The sequence below is a fragment of the Pelophylax lessonae genome, assembly GCF_965119305.1.
Source record: "Pelophylax lessonae genome assembly, chromosome: 4".
NCBI classification, from domain to species: Eukaryota; Metazoa; Chordata; class Amphibia; order Anura; family Ranidae; genus Pelophylax; species Pelophylax lessonae.
Genome location: NC_138771.1, coordinates 519,787,093 through 519,803,135, shown reverse-complemented (window position 1 = coordinate 519,803,135; position 16,043 = coordinate 519,787,093). Strand labels below are relative to the sequence as shown.

General features: G+C 49.2%; 1 protein-coding gene across 2 annotated transcripts in view; it reads left to right on the top strand.

Annotated features, from left to right (window-relative positions):
- Positions 1–16,043, top strand: part of DENND5B (DENN domain containing 5B) — a 198,461-nt gene that overhangs the window by 63,991 nt on the left and 118,427 nt on the right. For both annotated transcript variants that reach the window (XM_082257218.1, XM_082257217.1), the window contains 3 exons: positions 2,587–2,696; positions 5,893–6,553; positions 10,497–10,684. In XM_082257218.1, the coding sequence (XP_082113344.1) occupies positions 2,587–2,696; positions 5,893–6,553; positions 10,497–10,684 (959 nt within the window). The remainder of the gene's footprint in view (positions 1–2,586; positions 2,697–5,892; positions 6,554–10,496; positions 10,685–16,043) is intronic.

The window sequence follows — 16,043 nt, the reverse complement described above, 5'->3', positions numbered from 1 at the left end:
ACTCTCCCTGCTGGTAAAGTGAAATAGAAGTGTGTGGCACTTCTCTTATGGCAGAGCAGGTCCGAGGGAGATCTTTCCCATCTCCTCACTGGCAAACCGAGCGATAATGCTAATGTGCCCTAGGTGATTAGGGTGTGCCCAGGCACACCCGGCACACCCTGTGCACACGCCTATGACAAGGGATTATATTTACATAAGTGAGGGTTAGGCTGCCTATAGATGATTTGGGTATTTTTTGTTTTTTATCCTCCATCCACACATTCAAGGTGGCTGCCCTATTGTGTTCTGGCAGTGGGACTCATCTGCTGTCAGAATATGTTGATCAGTGCTGCAGCTGATTGGCTGCATGCACTGATGGAACGCAAACTTTCCAGCATCCCTGTTCAAGAGGAGTTCAGCACTAGGTCAACTCCTCTCCAATGAAAACCGCTATAGCTGGATCGAAAATGTATCAGCCCAAATTTCAATCCATCTGTGGCCAGCTTTAGTGGTAGAGTTGCAAGGAGAGTTATGCCTCGTACACACGCAACGATTATCGGCTGACCTAACGGCCGTCTTTGTCCAAGTTGTGATTTGTTGGTTGGAATGTGCCTAGACTGCACACGAATTTTCTCGGCCAACAAAATTCTACTTCAGAAGTGATGTCATGTGCTGGTTTACTTTCCGTGTGTTTTTTCTTCTCTGAGCATGCCCAGTCTTGCTCATCAGATTTTTGTCTGCCGAAATCTCTACTGACTGACCGAAAATCGGCCGTTGTGTTGACGGCCAACAAAAAATTTATAGCCTGCAAACCAGATTTTATTCGGCCGAAAAGTCGGAGTCAGTTGTCGAAAGCATCATACTAACAAGCCGAAAATCGGCTGATCGGACGTTGGCCGAAAATTCACGGCCAATAATCGATGCGTGTGTACTAGGCATTAGTGTTAGGTTTTTGGTTACAGCTCTGACCGCTTTTTAATTTCTTTCTTTAAATGTTGAATTTATTTTCTTCACTTTTTCTTTTACATGTTGAAAAAAGTAACCGGGTTGAAATAACTGCTGATTAATTTTGCTTTCCCAAGTGGTCCCCGGTGCAGTACGCTTAACCGATCTCGGATGCAGTTCGGAGCACTAGCACTACTTAAACCGCTCCCGCGATGGCTTCTAAGTGTTAGTGTGAATAGCCCCTGAACAACAATGTAACTTAAAATGTTGAAAACCTTCAATGGATATTCAGAAAAGTGAATTCCAGAAGGACTGAATATATCAGTTGTTCCATAAAATGAATGGAGGGAGGATAACATTCCTTACATGGAAAGCAGTGTGTGATCCATGTGGTTATATAGAAAGGTGTTTTCACGTTTCAGACTTTAGGCCCCTTCTGTATTGGACTCCTAAAGAGCAGACTGTGTGATTAAATAAAATCCCATTTCTTACTTGCATCCATTCTTGTCACTGTCAAACATGTTGAGTTGAACCAGTACTTCATTCCATAACCCTGTTAAAGCTGAGCTTGGGATATTGAAAAAAACACAGATTGATTGATTCAGTTATGTATTAAGTAAAAAAAGTTGTAGTATTAAAGCTGAACTCAATGGAGATGGCTAAAAAAAAAAAAGATACAATGCAAATAAGGAGCTATTATACCTGTCAATCACCTTCTATTAGCACATAAGCACCGCAGCACAATGATTGGCTCCTTGTAATGCTTCACCCTGTCCTTTGATTCCTGCTGTGCAGGGACTGAAACAGTCTTCTACCAAGTCAATTTCATGTATTTGCACAGCTTACATTAAAAAATGTATATATATTTCTATTAATTTAAATGTTGATTTTTGTGATGTATCTGCCAGGAGTTAAGCTTTAAATGCAGCTAGTATAAGTTTTTGAATCTGTTTTGATATCAAACTTTCTTATCCCCTGAATAGAAGCATTGGGAGGAGAAGCATAAGGAGCCAATCAGGCTCTGCTGCATGCACTCACATGAGCTGTCCGGAGACATGCTGACAGAGGGAGAGAGCATAAGAGTGATACTTTTTCACTGTGCTGTTGCTCCTTCACCATCCAATTACACCACAGACAGGGAATATTCTGGTTGGAGGGGACAATAAGGTTAGCAGAAACACGAGTGTCCTACTGCTGCTCCTTTATTGTCCAACAAATGGGGGGGGGGTTGACCAAGGTGTTTTGCTACTGCCATGTAAGTTGAGGACCTGGCTGGGCTGTCTGACAGGGGCACCTGAATCAAAGGCGAGGTGAACAGAATCACACCTGTATCGGCAGGTAAAACATTTTAATATATGTATTTTAATGGTGTATTGAACACTCTGTAAAGTTCAGCTATAAAGGCAACTTACCTATTTATATTTTTTATAGTATTAACTTATTTTTCATGAAGCCAGTGGTAAGTTCTTTGCTTGCTCAGTCTTCTGTCATTCCTAAAAAAAATCATGTAGATATGATGGTGGTGCTGATTCATGATTGATTGGTGGTCTCAGTGATGTGAGCGTTCAAATCAAGAACAAAATTAATAATACAAATCTTTAGTTGTATTGAATTGAATTAAAAAGATAAGAGCTCAGTTAATCATTCTGCCTTGTTGTTCAGGTGAAAACTTTGACCAGAGCCCGGTAAGAAGAACCTTCAAGTCAAAAGTCCTTGCTCACTACCCTCAAAATGTGGAGTGGAACCCCTTCGACCAAGATGCTGTCAATATGGTACGATCCAAAGGATTCTAAAGGGTCTCTAAGTATAACTCAAAATCTGTGTTCAAGGGAATTGTACTCTTTTTGTATATATATTTTGAGGCTGAAGTTTTTAGGTTTGGATGTTTTTTGCATAGTTACATTGGACCAATGTAAGGCTGGTCATATATGAATCATTTTTTTTTGATCAGCCAGCAGGCTAATTAAAAAAAACTGAATGGATTCCTCCATCCACACAAGCAAGGTGGAGGAAGCCTCCCCACTGTATAATTGTGAAAATTTTTCCAACAAACCAGAAGTTAATAATTAGAACGACTTCTCACAAAGAAAAACAGCCATGGGTGGATCGAAATTTGGCTAGTCCCTGCTAAACCGGCTGAATTTTGATCCATCTATGGCCAGCTTTAGTATATATGAGCCTGGCTGATCTCTGTGGAAACTGGAAATTACTGTAGTAGGCACCGCTACTACAGTGATCAAAGATTGCTTCCTGGTCCCATGCCAAGCAGTTGCCATGCTGCTTTCTGAACACAGGTGATTACTCGCCATTCAGAGAGTACTTTGCATTTTCTTAATGAATTCAATGTGTTCTCTAATTGAATGAGGTGAAGGGGTGAGTGGTGACATTATGATCTCCACCTCATCCAATTAGAGAACGTTTACATTCATTGAGAAAATGTGTTCTCTGAATGGTGCCAGTGCTGAGCAAATGACCCCCTATGTTAACTAAGCAGCGGGACAGCCTCCAGGCACATGACCCAGGAACTATTGTCGATCACTGTAGTAGTGGTGCCTATTACAGTGATTTCCAGCTTCTATGGGGGTTAACCAGTTATGGCGCATACATACTTAAATTTGCCCAAGCTGACCAATTTAACTGTGCAAAAATATTCCCACCTAAACTTAAGTTGTAAAAACCTTTCTTTTTTTTTTTTAACCCAGTGACATCATCACTGGGTGTCTGCTACTTTTGCAGTTCACGACTGGTGGGAGGGGCTGCTAGGGTGCTGTACATAGCATCCCTGTAAGGACCACAGCACCCTGTCTCAATACTCCTCAAGGGCCCTCAATCCACGATGCAAGCAGTGAGATGCTCACTGCTCTCTAAGCAGATTACATTTTCATGCAGACCCTCATGTGATGATCCTTCATGACTGAAAGAACTACATTTCTCTAAATGAAAGGGGCAGGCCAGTGACAGTCATGCTGGAGAGGAAAGTGCTGGATGTCATCCAGCCAGGAAATGAAGTGGGCTCCATCGGACTTGTTGCAGCTTCTAATGCACTCTGTGAGAAGCTCTAGTGGCTAACCTACAAATATCTACATTTAAACTAATCGGAAAAAATATGTAATCGCAGGCATGTAAAAATGTGAAAGACCCCTCAAAAAGTATACTTTACCCTTCATGAGTCCTTCTCTTACTTTTTTAAATCCCTACTATTCGTGTCTACTTTAAATACAACTGGTATAAATTACCTCCTGGGGCTTCCACTACTGACCCCTTGTTCATGCTGGCACAGACTGCAAATGAAAGCTGGAGAAGTCCGAATTCTTAATCCCTATGCTTATTCTAGGTCACCAACTCAAAAGTAGTGATGCCAACATATAAACATGGTATTCTCCTAAGTGAGAACTGCAATGGCAGCCTTGGTATTTCCAGGCTTTAAAGAAATCTAAGGTTTTATTTAATTCGCATTTTGATGGGTAGGGGAAGTTGATTGAACCAGGGAAGGCAAAATATAAGCAGATTACACTTCAGATTTAGCACGATAAAAATATTTGCATGCAGTTGATCTGTTTTACTGCTACAAATTCTGTGTGGATTCTGCACCACATCCAATTTGCACCTCGTTTATGCAAACTGCGGCAGGTGTGTGTTAAGTTTACAACGCCTCGAAATCGGTTCTCAAAACGCAGTGCGATTTGCAGAATCTGATCGCATGAGGGTGTTAACGCCCATGCAGACAGATTCTGGTGCTGCCAAAAATAAGGGTTCTGTGTGATTTTGGTGCGGATTCGGTGTGGTTTAAGCCATACAGAATAACAGCTCAAATCGCTCAATCGATTTGAACAGGAATGTGTAGCAATTCCTGTTAAAAATTGCATGCAGTTCTCGCACCACATAGTGTGATCCCGCACTTACACGTTTGTCAAAAGAAAGCCTTAATAAGGCTCTTTTAGTGTGATCTTACTAAAGCTTTAACTCTGCACAGTCTGTTGCGTATAGTGAGACATTGATGCCTAGAATTTATTATATGCAACAGAATGCCTTTCCTTAAAATATTCAGTTAAGATGATTTGTTTTACATCAGGTTTGTGAAATCAAATCGAAAAACCCAACCTCTCAGCTCTTGGGGAATGGCAGCATAATTTTCTTTTTTTTTTTTTTGTTATACAGGGGTTTGACTGTGCCCCTGTGTACAAAGCCAGCTCCATAAAGGCCTCATCCCTACTGAACACCTTTGGGATGAATTATGAGCTAGGTCTACTCCTCTAACAATAGTATCTAACAATATAAATGCTATTTTTGCGGAACAGGCATAGATTTCTACAGACCAGCTCCAAAATCCTGTGGATGGCCTTCCTGGAAGGGTGGAGGCTGTTACAGTCGCAACTTCATACTAATGCCCATGGTTTTGGAATGGGACATGCACCCATCTCCTAAACAGTAGGTGTGGTGGTTAGGTATTCATAAATATCACTTTAAAAAAACAAAAAAAGTACATTTGATTAAACGCTGATGGAAAAAAAGTGAGCATTATTTTTTTTTCTTTGGAGCCTGCATAACATTGCACCCGTGATCAACAGGTGCAATGTCAGGCTCCTTACGGGCAGACCGTTACTGAAGAATCCTTGAACTAGGTTTCGCAGTTCATTGAGAATCACAAGCCATCTGCTGTGGGGGAAAAATGGGACTTGTAGTTCACTCACTCGCTGTTTTTAAATTGTGAGAGGATCCCACTCCCGCTGTCACAGTGGGGGATCGGGAGGGGGGGGGGGGCGCGCCTGCTGCTTTAGCAACATGTTACATATAACTACTAATACAGATGTAACCCATTACTAAAGGTGAACTTCTCCTTTAAGCCATATAGTGCACATATTGGAAGGTTATTATAGGATGCCCTTGTATGCTAAAGCATGGGGGTCAAAAAGCAATATTGGCTATTTGTAAACAACATCATTTATATTGCCTATTTACTTTTTACAGCTTTGCATGCCGAAGGGGCTGTCCTTCCGAACCCAATCAGACTCCCGGGACCCCCAGTTCCATTCATTTATCATCACCAGAGAGGATGGCTCTAGAACGTATGGATTTGTGCTAACGTTTTACGAAGAGGTGACCAGCAAGCAAATATGTACTGCCATGCAGACTCTATATCAGATGCACAATGCGGAGCACAGTGTTTATGCCTCCTCCTCCTGCAGCATGGACTCCCTAGCCAGCAGCTTGGAGGATGGAGACGCCACATCCCTAGCCAAGCTCCAGCGGTACAACTCCTACGACATCAACAGGGACACGCTTTACGTTTCCAAGTGCATATGCCTGATCACCCCGCTCCCGTTCATGCAACCCTGCAAAAAGTTCCTAACACAACTCTATAAAGCTGTGACTTCTCCGCAGCCGCCACCTCTGCCGTTAGAGAGCTATATACATAACGTTCTGTATGAGGTCCCGTTGCCGCCGCCAGGAAGGTCGCTGAAATTTTATGGGGTGTATGAGCCTATTGTTTGTCAGAGGCCAGGACCAAATGAACTGCCATTGTCTGACTATCCTCTCAGAGAGGCCTTTGAGTTACTGGGATTGGAGAACTTGGTTCAGCTTTTCACATGTGTACTACTTGAAATGCAGATTCTGCTGTATTCACAAGGTGAGACTTTGGTGATGATATTGGTGATGATATTATTAGCAAAAATATATAAAAAAAATGTATATTCTAGCATGTCACTTGAATGACCTCTCTGAGGCTGCTGACATCACATCTAGGATGGTGGCACCCATCAGCAGTGCTTCTGGATGTCTACACAAAGGTGGCTTTTTTTTTTTTTTTTTTTTTTTTACAGCTAAATAACTTGCATAAAATACTAACTGCACATATAGGAAGATGTTTGTTAAATAGTACAGCAAAAGGATCCCTTTAAGCTGATTGCATTTACATGTCTTACTGTTGAAAACAAAACGCACTGTAAAAGTTCCTTTTTAAATACCCCCTGAGACTCTGCACTATCAACTGATTATTGGCAAAGCCGATATATCAAGGGCCGATATGCACTTTCCCCGATTTATATCGGAATCGGCCACCAAGGTGGCTGATATTACCGATATTTTGGAAAGTGCTTGTACCGGAGTGATGCCTGCAGCTAGAGGCATCACCCCGATACACTGTCCATAGCGACGGTCGGCTGTCTTGTAATGAAAACCGATGCAGCTGAGAAGCTGCTCGGCTGTCATTACAAGGAGCCGGAGGGGATGTCCCCCCCCCCCCCCCTCCCTCCCGTCGCCTTCTGCAGCTCGCCCAGAGTCTCCCGTCCCACCGAGAGACCCGGGCAACCAGCCTGCACGACCGCCGAAGACCCAATCAAAGCCGCATTCGGCTCTGATCGGGTCTCCATACAAAAACCTGGAAGTGATGTCATGACCTCACTTCCGGGTACTGGCACCAGATTAAAAAAAATTACAGCATTCAAAACAGCCAAACTTGGTATTTTGAATGCTTTTAAGTGCAGAGGAGGGGTTTGGGGTCTTTTAGACCCCCAGATCCCTTCACAAGAGTACCTGTCAAAGTTAAAAAAAAACAAAAAAAAAAATTTTTTTTAAATGTACGAAAATATCGGCCCATATCGACCGATACGTGATGACCAAAATATCGGTATCGGTCAATCCCTACTCTGCATCATGTGACCCAGTGGGATTGTCCAGAACTTGGTAACAGCATAAAAACATCTGACCTTTGTCATAGACTTGGTATACACTGCAGGACAGGACAACCTGACCCCCTTAGAGGCATACAGTACTTGGAAAAACCTTTTTAATCTGACATTCACTGCAGGTGAAACACCCTGACAGTGATTAATTTACCACCAGTGAATATTTAAGTCCTTTCACCATTATATAACTTCTTTTTTTTTCCCCCCTGTTTTTACCCTTGGTTGACACTTTGTGGTCTAAAGATTACTGATTACGGTTGAACTTTGTCTCTTTTTTTCTTCTTTAAAATCCTCAAAAGGAAAACTCAGCTTATTTGAACACAAGAAAAAATCTATCAAAGGGGTGTAAAATTTAACACTTCTTATCTCTTATTCATGCATGTGGGAATTAGGAAGTGCTAAGCACCAGGGCTCAGCAGAATCTAGGCCACGCTGTTCTCTGACGGGTTCTCAGCACTGCAGAACGAGGGTTTAACTGCTTGTGTCTCAAACACAGCGGGACTTCCTGCGGAACTATATACAAGCAATCCCAAAAGGAATGGAAAACATGGTGATAAGCAAAGCAAACCCAATGTAACCAATCAGTTTTCACTTTCCTTTGCTCCTCCCTGTCTGGAAGGAAATAACCCAGTACTTTGGAGTATGGAGGATGTAACTCAATCACACATGGGGAGTCCATAGCCCTGAGATTCCAGCACTCATAGCTTTTACATGGGTTTCCTTCACTCCCACTGGTTAGTGGGAGACAGTGTTGCCAACCTACCAGATTGAAATTTACTGACCCAGTAACCAAAATGTACTGGCACAGCCAAGTTTTTGCTGGCATTTCAAAAAGTTAAAAACTTAAAGATTTAGGTGCAAGTTTCAGAATTTAGGCTACAATCAAGTACAATATACAATTAGCAATGCAATTTAAGGTAGCTATTAAGGCAAAAAACCTATTTTCTTATTTTATTTTCCATATAGTAAGTAGCACAGTGCCGAGCCTCAGTCATATTTTTTACTGGCAACCTTTTCCTGTCGCTGGGATTTACTGGCAGGAGAAAAGTGCCCCGTTTACTGGCTGCCAGTAAATATGACATTTGTAAATAATTGTGTGAGCACACCAGGACTAGAAATAAAATGTTAACAATAGCCCCATCATCCCAATAAGATGAAAAACAAAGGTAAGAGGAGATGTGGGACTTTATAGGTGCTGGTATCTACCAAATAATAAATTCTGACATGTATACAAAGAATTAAAATCTCAAATTTATTGCAGAAAAAAACACATATACAAAATACAAAATTTTTTAAAATCAAAAACATCTCATTGTGTCGCGATGTAACTTTCTAGAGCTGGAAAGTTGTTTATAGATTTTTTTTTGCACTCTTATTTCGACATGTTTCGCCGATATAGGCTTCTTCAGGAAATGCGCCATGTCTTCCAATTCTCTGAACAAAAATATACACAAATGATTAAAACCCACATAATCAAAAAAGGAGGAAAACCCCACCAATTAAGAAAAAGAAAATTATTTACTTAATTAGTGTGTTTTTCCTCCTTCTTTTTTGATTATGTGGTTTTTAATCATTTATGTATATATTTTTGTTCAGAGAATTGAAAGACATTGCACATTTCCTGAAGAAGCCTATATCTGTGAAACATATTGAAATAAGAGCACAAAAATTCTATAAATTTTCCAGCTTTAGAATGTTACATCGCGACACAATGAGATGTTTTTGATTTTATAAAATTGGGTATTTTGCATATGTGTTTTTTGTGCAGTAAATATGCGATTTTTAATTCTTTGTATATGTCAGAATTTATTATTTGGTAGATACCAGCACCTCGAAAGTCCCACATCTCTTACCTGACAGTTGGCAACACAGGGGGGAGAATAATGGAAAGGTGAAAATTTGGTGCTAAGGAGGTCTACATTAAAGCAAAGTATGTGACTTGTCCAAATAGCAGAGGAATGACAGAGCAGACAGAAATCACACTAGGTGTTTGGAATCAAGGCAAGTTCACAGTATAGAAGGAATCTGCCTTGTTCATTTTTCATTTCCGAGGTTTACAACCACTTTATCACCAAAAGATGCCCCGTTTCTTAGGATAGCAAACGGCAGACAATTGGTAAACCTCCTTTCCAGTGGCTGACTATTGATACCTCGTTATTATACACAGCTTCACTGGTGATTGAAAAGAGGTATCGTAGCAGTTTATAGAAGAGAGCCCCAAAAATAAGAAGTGTGTGTGCGAAGTCCAGAGTTAATTTTATTTAGAAGGGTCAAACGGTATAAAGAAGAGCAACTAGTAGAAGCTTGTTGTGTTTTTTTTTTTTGCAATGCACTTATTTATATTCCCTAAGGTCTATTCCAGCTGTGTTGGCCAGAATAAACCTCTTGCAACACCTAATAAACCCCCATTAAGGGGCTCTTTGAACTTTCTAAGCACATTGCCTGTTGTACTGTTTGCGTCTTCTGAATAAAATTTTATTCTTGGCTTTTAATCATTTTTTGATGCCTCATTCTATAAACTTTTAATCTGTGTTTGAAATACGAGTTGCTTCATGGCACTTTTCCTCCAAAGGGCTGCCTTAAGGGAATTCTGCTATACCAGATAAAACATTAAAACTTCTATCTACATTTAGAAAAAGTGCTTAAGTGCCTCAGTCTTCCATTACTTTACAGTGAAGGGAAAAGGCGAGGCTAAGCCAGCTTTGGGAGGTGACCACGCTTTGGGGGCCTCCTTATGATTTGTTAGTTCACATATAGCTTTTATTATGCATTAACCTAAATTAAATGTAGTCAAATGCTAAGTTTCACAAAAAAAATAAAAAATGTACACACGACGACTGTTTTACTCTCTGAACGTGGTTATGATTCGTTTCTCTTTTTGGCCAGATTACCAGCGGCTGATGACCGTAGCAGAAGGGATCACGTCACTGCTTTTCCCATTTCAATGGCAGCATGTGTATGTCCCCATACTGCCGGCCTCGCTCCTTCACTTCCTCGATGCTCCTGTACCGTACTTGATGGGTCTCCAGTCCAAGGAAGGGACAGACCGAACCAAACTTGAATTGCCACAGGAGGTTTGTAGCTTTTATTGAATTCATGTTATTATATATTTGATGGGGTAGGTATTTTTGATTATCGGGAGGTTATGTGGAACTTTGGGCTAAAATAAAAAAGATGTATTTTAAATGCTCTTTTTTGTATCCTTTTTGCGCCGTAGAATAGTGTCAAGCACCAGTACTTAAAGTTATCCATAGGCGACACTTTAGTATGCATCACATACTTGCACATTATGTTAAACTTGCCTTCAAGCGAAGCCCTTCCAGCGCCGAGATGTCAGAGCTGCAGGCCCTCCCATTTTCACCCATCGTGCTTCCGGGTTCGCAGACTCTGGCTCTGTGACGGGCTAGAGCTGCGATGATGTCACTGCATGGGAGCCGCCGTTTGCGGGACAGGGTTCTGAAGGAACTGCCTGGGTGGCCGTTCCTTTAGGCTACGTTCACATGTGGGCGTAGCGGATCACGGGCAGAATCGCGTTGATTCTGTCCGTAATCCGCTACACCCACATGTGAACGTAGCCATAGAGCGCATGCACCAGTGATGTCAGTAAATCGAAGTTTACTTCTACTTTACCTGCCTTTACAGGTTACCAGTTTAGAGTTATGCAGGAGGTTTGGCACTAGAACTATTGCTTCTTTTTTTGTTTGTTTTTGTTTTTTTTACAGTCTCTTTATTTTTTTTTTCTTATATTGATTATATTGACTATTGAACAACATCCCCTGTGACAGCATAGGCTGTGACAGGTCCACTTTTAGACCCCAGATCTTTCCTCTGGCCTCCAATGCAGCTGATCAGACACAGAACTGTCTGATCTGCTGCTTTTCTGGGCACTGCTGGGAAACAGAGCCAAAACCGGAATTGAGGAATTCTTTGTTTCTGGGGTCACCAAAAGGGAGGAATGCTCTCGCTTGCTCTCGCTCTGGCTTGCTCTCCCTCTCCCCCCTCGTGCGCTCTCCCTCTCCCCCCTCGTGCGCTCTCCCTCTCCCCCCTCGTGCGCTCTCCCTCTCCCCCCTCGTGCGCTCTCCCTCTCCCCCCTCGTGCGCTCTCCCTCTCCCCCCTCGTGCGCTCTCCCTCTCCCCCCTCGTGCGCTCTCCCTCTCCCCCCTCGTGCTCTCTCTCCCCCCTCGTGCTCTCTCTCCCCCCTCGTGCGCTCTCCCTCTCCCCCCTCGTGCGCTCTCCCTCTCCCCCCTCGTGCGCTCTCCCTCTCCCCCCTCGTGCGCTCTCCCTCTCCCCCCTCGTGCGCTCTCTCCCCCCTCGTGCGCTCTCTCCCCCCTCGTGCGCTCTCTCCCCCCTCGTGCTCTCGCTCTCGCTCTTCCTCTGGCTCTTCCCCCTCGCCCTCGCTCTTCCCCCTCGCCCTCGCTCTTCCCCCTCGCCCTCGCTCTTCCCCCTCGCCCTCGCTCTTCCCCCTCGCCCTCGCTCTTCCCCCTCGCCCTCGCTCTTCCCCCTCGCCCTCGCTCTTCCCCCTCGCCCTCGCTCTTCCCCCTCGCCCTCGCTCTTCGCCCTCGCCCTCGCTCTTCGCCCTCGCTCTCGCTCTTGCCCTCGCCCTCGCTCTTGCCCTCGCTCTTGCCCTCGCCCTCGCTCTTGCCCTCGCCCTTGGTCTCGCTCTTGCCCTCGCTCTCGCTCTTGCCCTCGCTCTCGCTCTTGCCCTCGCTCTCGCTCTTGCCCTCGCTCTCGCTCTTGCCCTCGCTCTCGCTCTTGCCCTCGCTCTCGCTCTTGCCCTCGCTCTTGCCCTCGCCCTCGCTCTCGCCCTCGCTCTTGCCCTCGCCCTCGCTCTTGCCCTCGCTCTTGCCCTCGCTCTCGCTCTTGCCCTCGCCCTTGCTCTCGCTCTTGCCCTCGCCCTTGCTCTCGCTCTTGCCCTCGCTCTTGCCCTCGCCCTCGCTCTTGCCCTCGCTCTTGCCCTCGCCCTTGCCCTTGCTCTTGCCCTCGCTCTTGCCCTCGCCCTCGCTCTTGCCCTCGCTCTTGCCCTCGCTCTCGCTCTTGCCCTCGCCCTTGCCCTCGCTCTCGCTCTTGCCCTCGCCCTTGCCCTTGCTCTTGCCCTCGCTCTTGCCCTCGCCCTCGCTCTTGCCCTCGCTCTTGCCCTCGCTCTTGCCCTCGCTCTTGCCCTCGCTCTTGCCCTCGCTCTCGCTCTTGCCCTCGCTCTCGCTCTTGCCCTCGCTCTTGCCCTCGCTCTTCCCCTCGCTCTCGCTCTTCCCCCTCGCCCTCGCTCTTCCCCCTCGCCCTCGCTCTTCCCCCTCGCCCTCGCTCTTCCCCCTCGCCCTCGCTCTTCCCCCTCGCCCTCGCTCTTCCCCCTCGCCCTCGCTCTTCCCCCTCGCCCTCGCTCTTCCCCCTCGCCCTCGCTCTTCCCCCTCGCCCTCGCTCTTCCCCCTCGCCCTCGCTCTTCCCCCTCGCCCTCGCTCTTCCCCCTCGCCCTCGCTCTTCCCCCTCGCCCTCGCTCTTCCCCCTCGCCCTCGCTCTTCCCCCTCGCCCTCGCTCTTCCCCCTCGCCCTCGCTCTTCGCCCTCGCCCTCGCTCTTCGCCCTCGCCCTCGCTCTTCGCCCTCGCCCTCGCTCTTCGCCCTCGCCCTCGCTCTTCGCCCTCGCCCTCGCTCTTCGCCCTCGCCCTCGCTCTTGCCCTCGCTCTTGCCCTCGCCCTCGCTCTTGCCCTCGCTCTTGCCCTCGCTCTCGCTCTTGCCCTCGCTCTTGCCCTCGCTCTCGCTCTTGCCCTCGCTCTTGCCCTCGCTCTCGCTCTTGCCCTCGCTCTCGCTCTTGCCCTCGCTCTCGCTCTTGCCCTCGCTCTTGCCCTCGCCCTCGCTCTTGCCCTTGCCCTCGCTCTTGCCCTTGCCCTCGCTCTTGCCCTCGCCCTCGCTCTTGCCCTCGCTCTCGCTCTTGCCCTCGCTCTCGCTCTTGCCCTCGCTCTCGCTCTTGCCCTCGCCCTTGCTCTCGCTCTTGCCCTCGCTCTTGCCCTCGCCCTCGCTCTTGCCCTCGCTCTCGCTCTTGCCCTCGCCCTTGCCCTTGCTCTTGCCCTCGCTCTTCCCCTCGCCCTTGCCCTTGCTCTTGCCCTCGCTCTTCCCCTCGCCCTCGCTCTTCCCCCTCGCCCTCGCTCTTCCCCCTCGCCCTCGCTCTTCCCCCTCGCCCTCGCTCTTCCCCCTCGCCCTCGCTCTTCCCCCTCGCCCTCGCTCTTCCCCCTCGCCCTCGCTCTTCCCCCTCGCCCTCGCTCTTCCCCCTCGCCCTCGCTCTTCCCCCTCGCCCTCGCTCTTCCCCCTCGCCCTCGCTCTTCCCCCTCGCCCTCGCTCTTCCCCCTCGCCCTCGCTCTTCCCCCTCGCCCTCGCTCTTCGCCCTCGCCCTCGCTCTTCGCCCTCGCCCTCGCTCTTCCCCCTCGCCCTCGCTCTTCGCCCTCGCCCTCGCTCTTGCCCTCGCTCTTGCCCTCGCCCTCGCTCTTGCCCTCGCTCTTGCCCTCGCTCTCGCTCTTGCCCTCGCTCTTGCCCTCGCTCTCGCTCTTGCCCTCGCTCTTGCCCTCGCTCTTGCCCTCGCTCTCGCTCTTGCCCTCGCTCTCGCTCTTGCCCTCGCTCTCGCTCTTGCCCTCGCTCTTGCCCTCGCCCTCGCTCTTGCCCTTGCCCTCGCTCTTGCCCTTGCCCTCGCTCTTGCCCTCGCCCTCGCTCTTGCCCTCGCTCTCGCTCTTGCCCTCGCTCTCGCTCTTGCCCTCGCTCTCGCTCTTGCCCTCGCCCTTGCTCTCGCTCTTGCCCTCGCTCTTGCCCTCGCCCTCGCTCTTGCCCTCGCTCTCGCTCTTGCCCTCGCCCTTGCCCTTGCTCTTGCCCTCGCTCTTCCCCTCGCCCTTGCCCTTGCTCTTGCCCTCGCTCTTCCCCTCGCTCTCGCTCTTCCCCTCGCTCTCGCTCTTCCCCTCGCTCTCGCTCTTCCCCCTCGCCCTCGCTCTTCCCCCTCGCCCTCGCTCTTCCCCCTCGCCCTCGCTCTTCGCCCTCGCTCTTGCCCTCGCCCTCGCTCTTGCCCTCGCTCTTGCCCTCGCCCTCGCTCTTGCCCTCGCTCTTGCCCTCGCTCTCGCTCTTGCCCTCGCTCTTGCCCTCGCTCTCGCTCTTGCCCTCGCTCTTGCCCTCGCTCTCGCTCTTGCCCTCGCTCTCGCCCTCGCTCTCGCTCTTGCCCTCGCTCTCGCCCTCGCCCTCGCTCTCGCTCTCGCTCTTGCCCTCGCTCTTGCCCTCGCCCTCGCTCTTGCCCTTGCCCTCGCTCTTGCCCTTGCCCTCGCTCTTGCCCTCGCCCTCGCTCTTGCCCTCGCTCTTGCCCTCGCTCTCGCTCTTGCCCTCGCTCTCGCTCTTGCCCTCGCTCTCGCTCTTGCCCTCGCCCTTGCTCTCGCTCTTGCCCTCGCTCTTGCCCTCGCCCTCGCTCTTGCCCTCGCTCTCGCTCTTGCCCTCGCCCTTGCCCTTGCTCTTGCCCTCGCTCTTCCCCTCGCCCTTGCCCTTGCTCTTGCCCTCGCTCTTCCCCTCGCTCTCGCTCTTCCCCTCGCTCTCGCTCTTCCCCTCGCTCTCGCTCTTCCCCTCGCTCTCGCTCTTCCCCTCGCTCTCGCTCTTCCCCTCGCTCTCGCTCTTCCCCTCGCTCTCGCTCTTCCCCTCGCTCTCGCTCTTCCCTTCGCTCTTCCCCCTCGCTCTCGCTCTTCCCCCTCGCTCTCGCTCTTCCCCCTCGCTCTCGCTCTTCCCCCTCGCTCTCGCTCTTCCCCCTCGCTCTCGCTCTTCCCCCTCGCTCTCGCTCTTCCCCCTCGCTCTCGCTCTTCCCCCTCGCTCTCGCTCTTCCCCCTCGCTCTCGCTCTTCCCCCTCGCTCTCGCTCTTCCCCCTCGCTCTCGCTCTTCCCCCTCGCTCTCGCTCTTCCCCCTCGCTCTCGCTCTTCCCCCTCGCTCTCGCTCTTCCCCTCGCTCTTCCCCTCGCTCTTCCCCTCGCTCTCGCTCTTCCCCTCGCTCTTCCCCTCGCTCTTCCCCTCGCTCTTCCCCTCGCTCTTCCCCTCGCTCTTCCCCCTCGCTCTCGCTCTTCCCCCTCGCTCTCGCTCTTCCCCCTCGCTCTCGCTCTTCCCCCTCGCTCTCGCTCTTCCCCCTCGCTCTTCCCCCTCGCTCTCGCTCTTCCCCCTCGCTCTCGCTCTTCCCCCTCGCTCTCGCTCTTCCCCCTCGCTCTCGCTCTTCCCCCTCGCTCTCGCTCTTCCCCCTCGCTCTCGCTCTTCCCCCTCGCTCTCGCTCTTCCCTCTCGCTCTTCCCCCTCGCTCTCGCTCTTCCCCCTCGCTCTCGCTCTTCCCCTCGCTCTCGCTCTTCCCCTCGCCCTCGCTCTTCCCCTCGCTCTTCCCCTCGCTCTCGCTCTTCCCCTCGCTCTTCCCCTCGCTCTCGCTCTTCCCCTCGCCCTCGCTCTTCC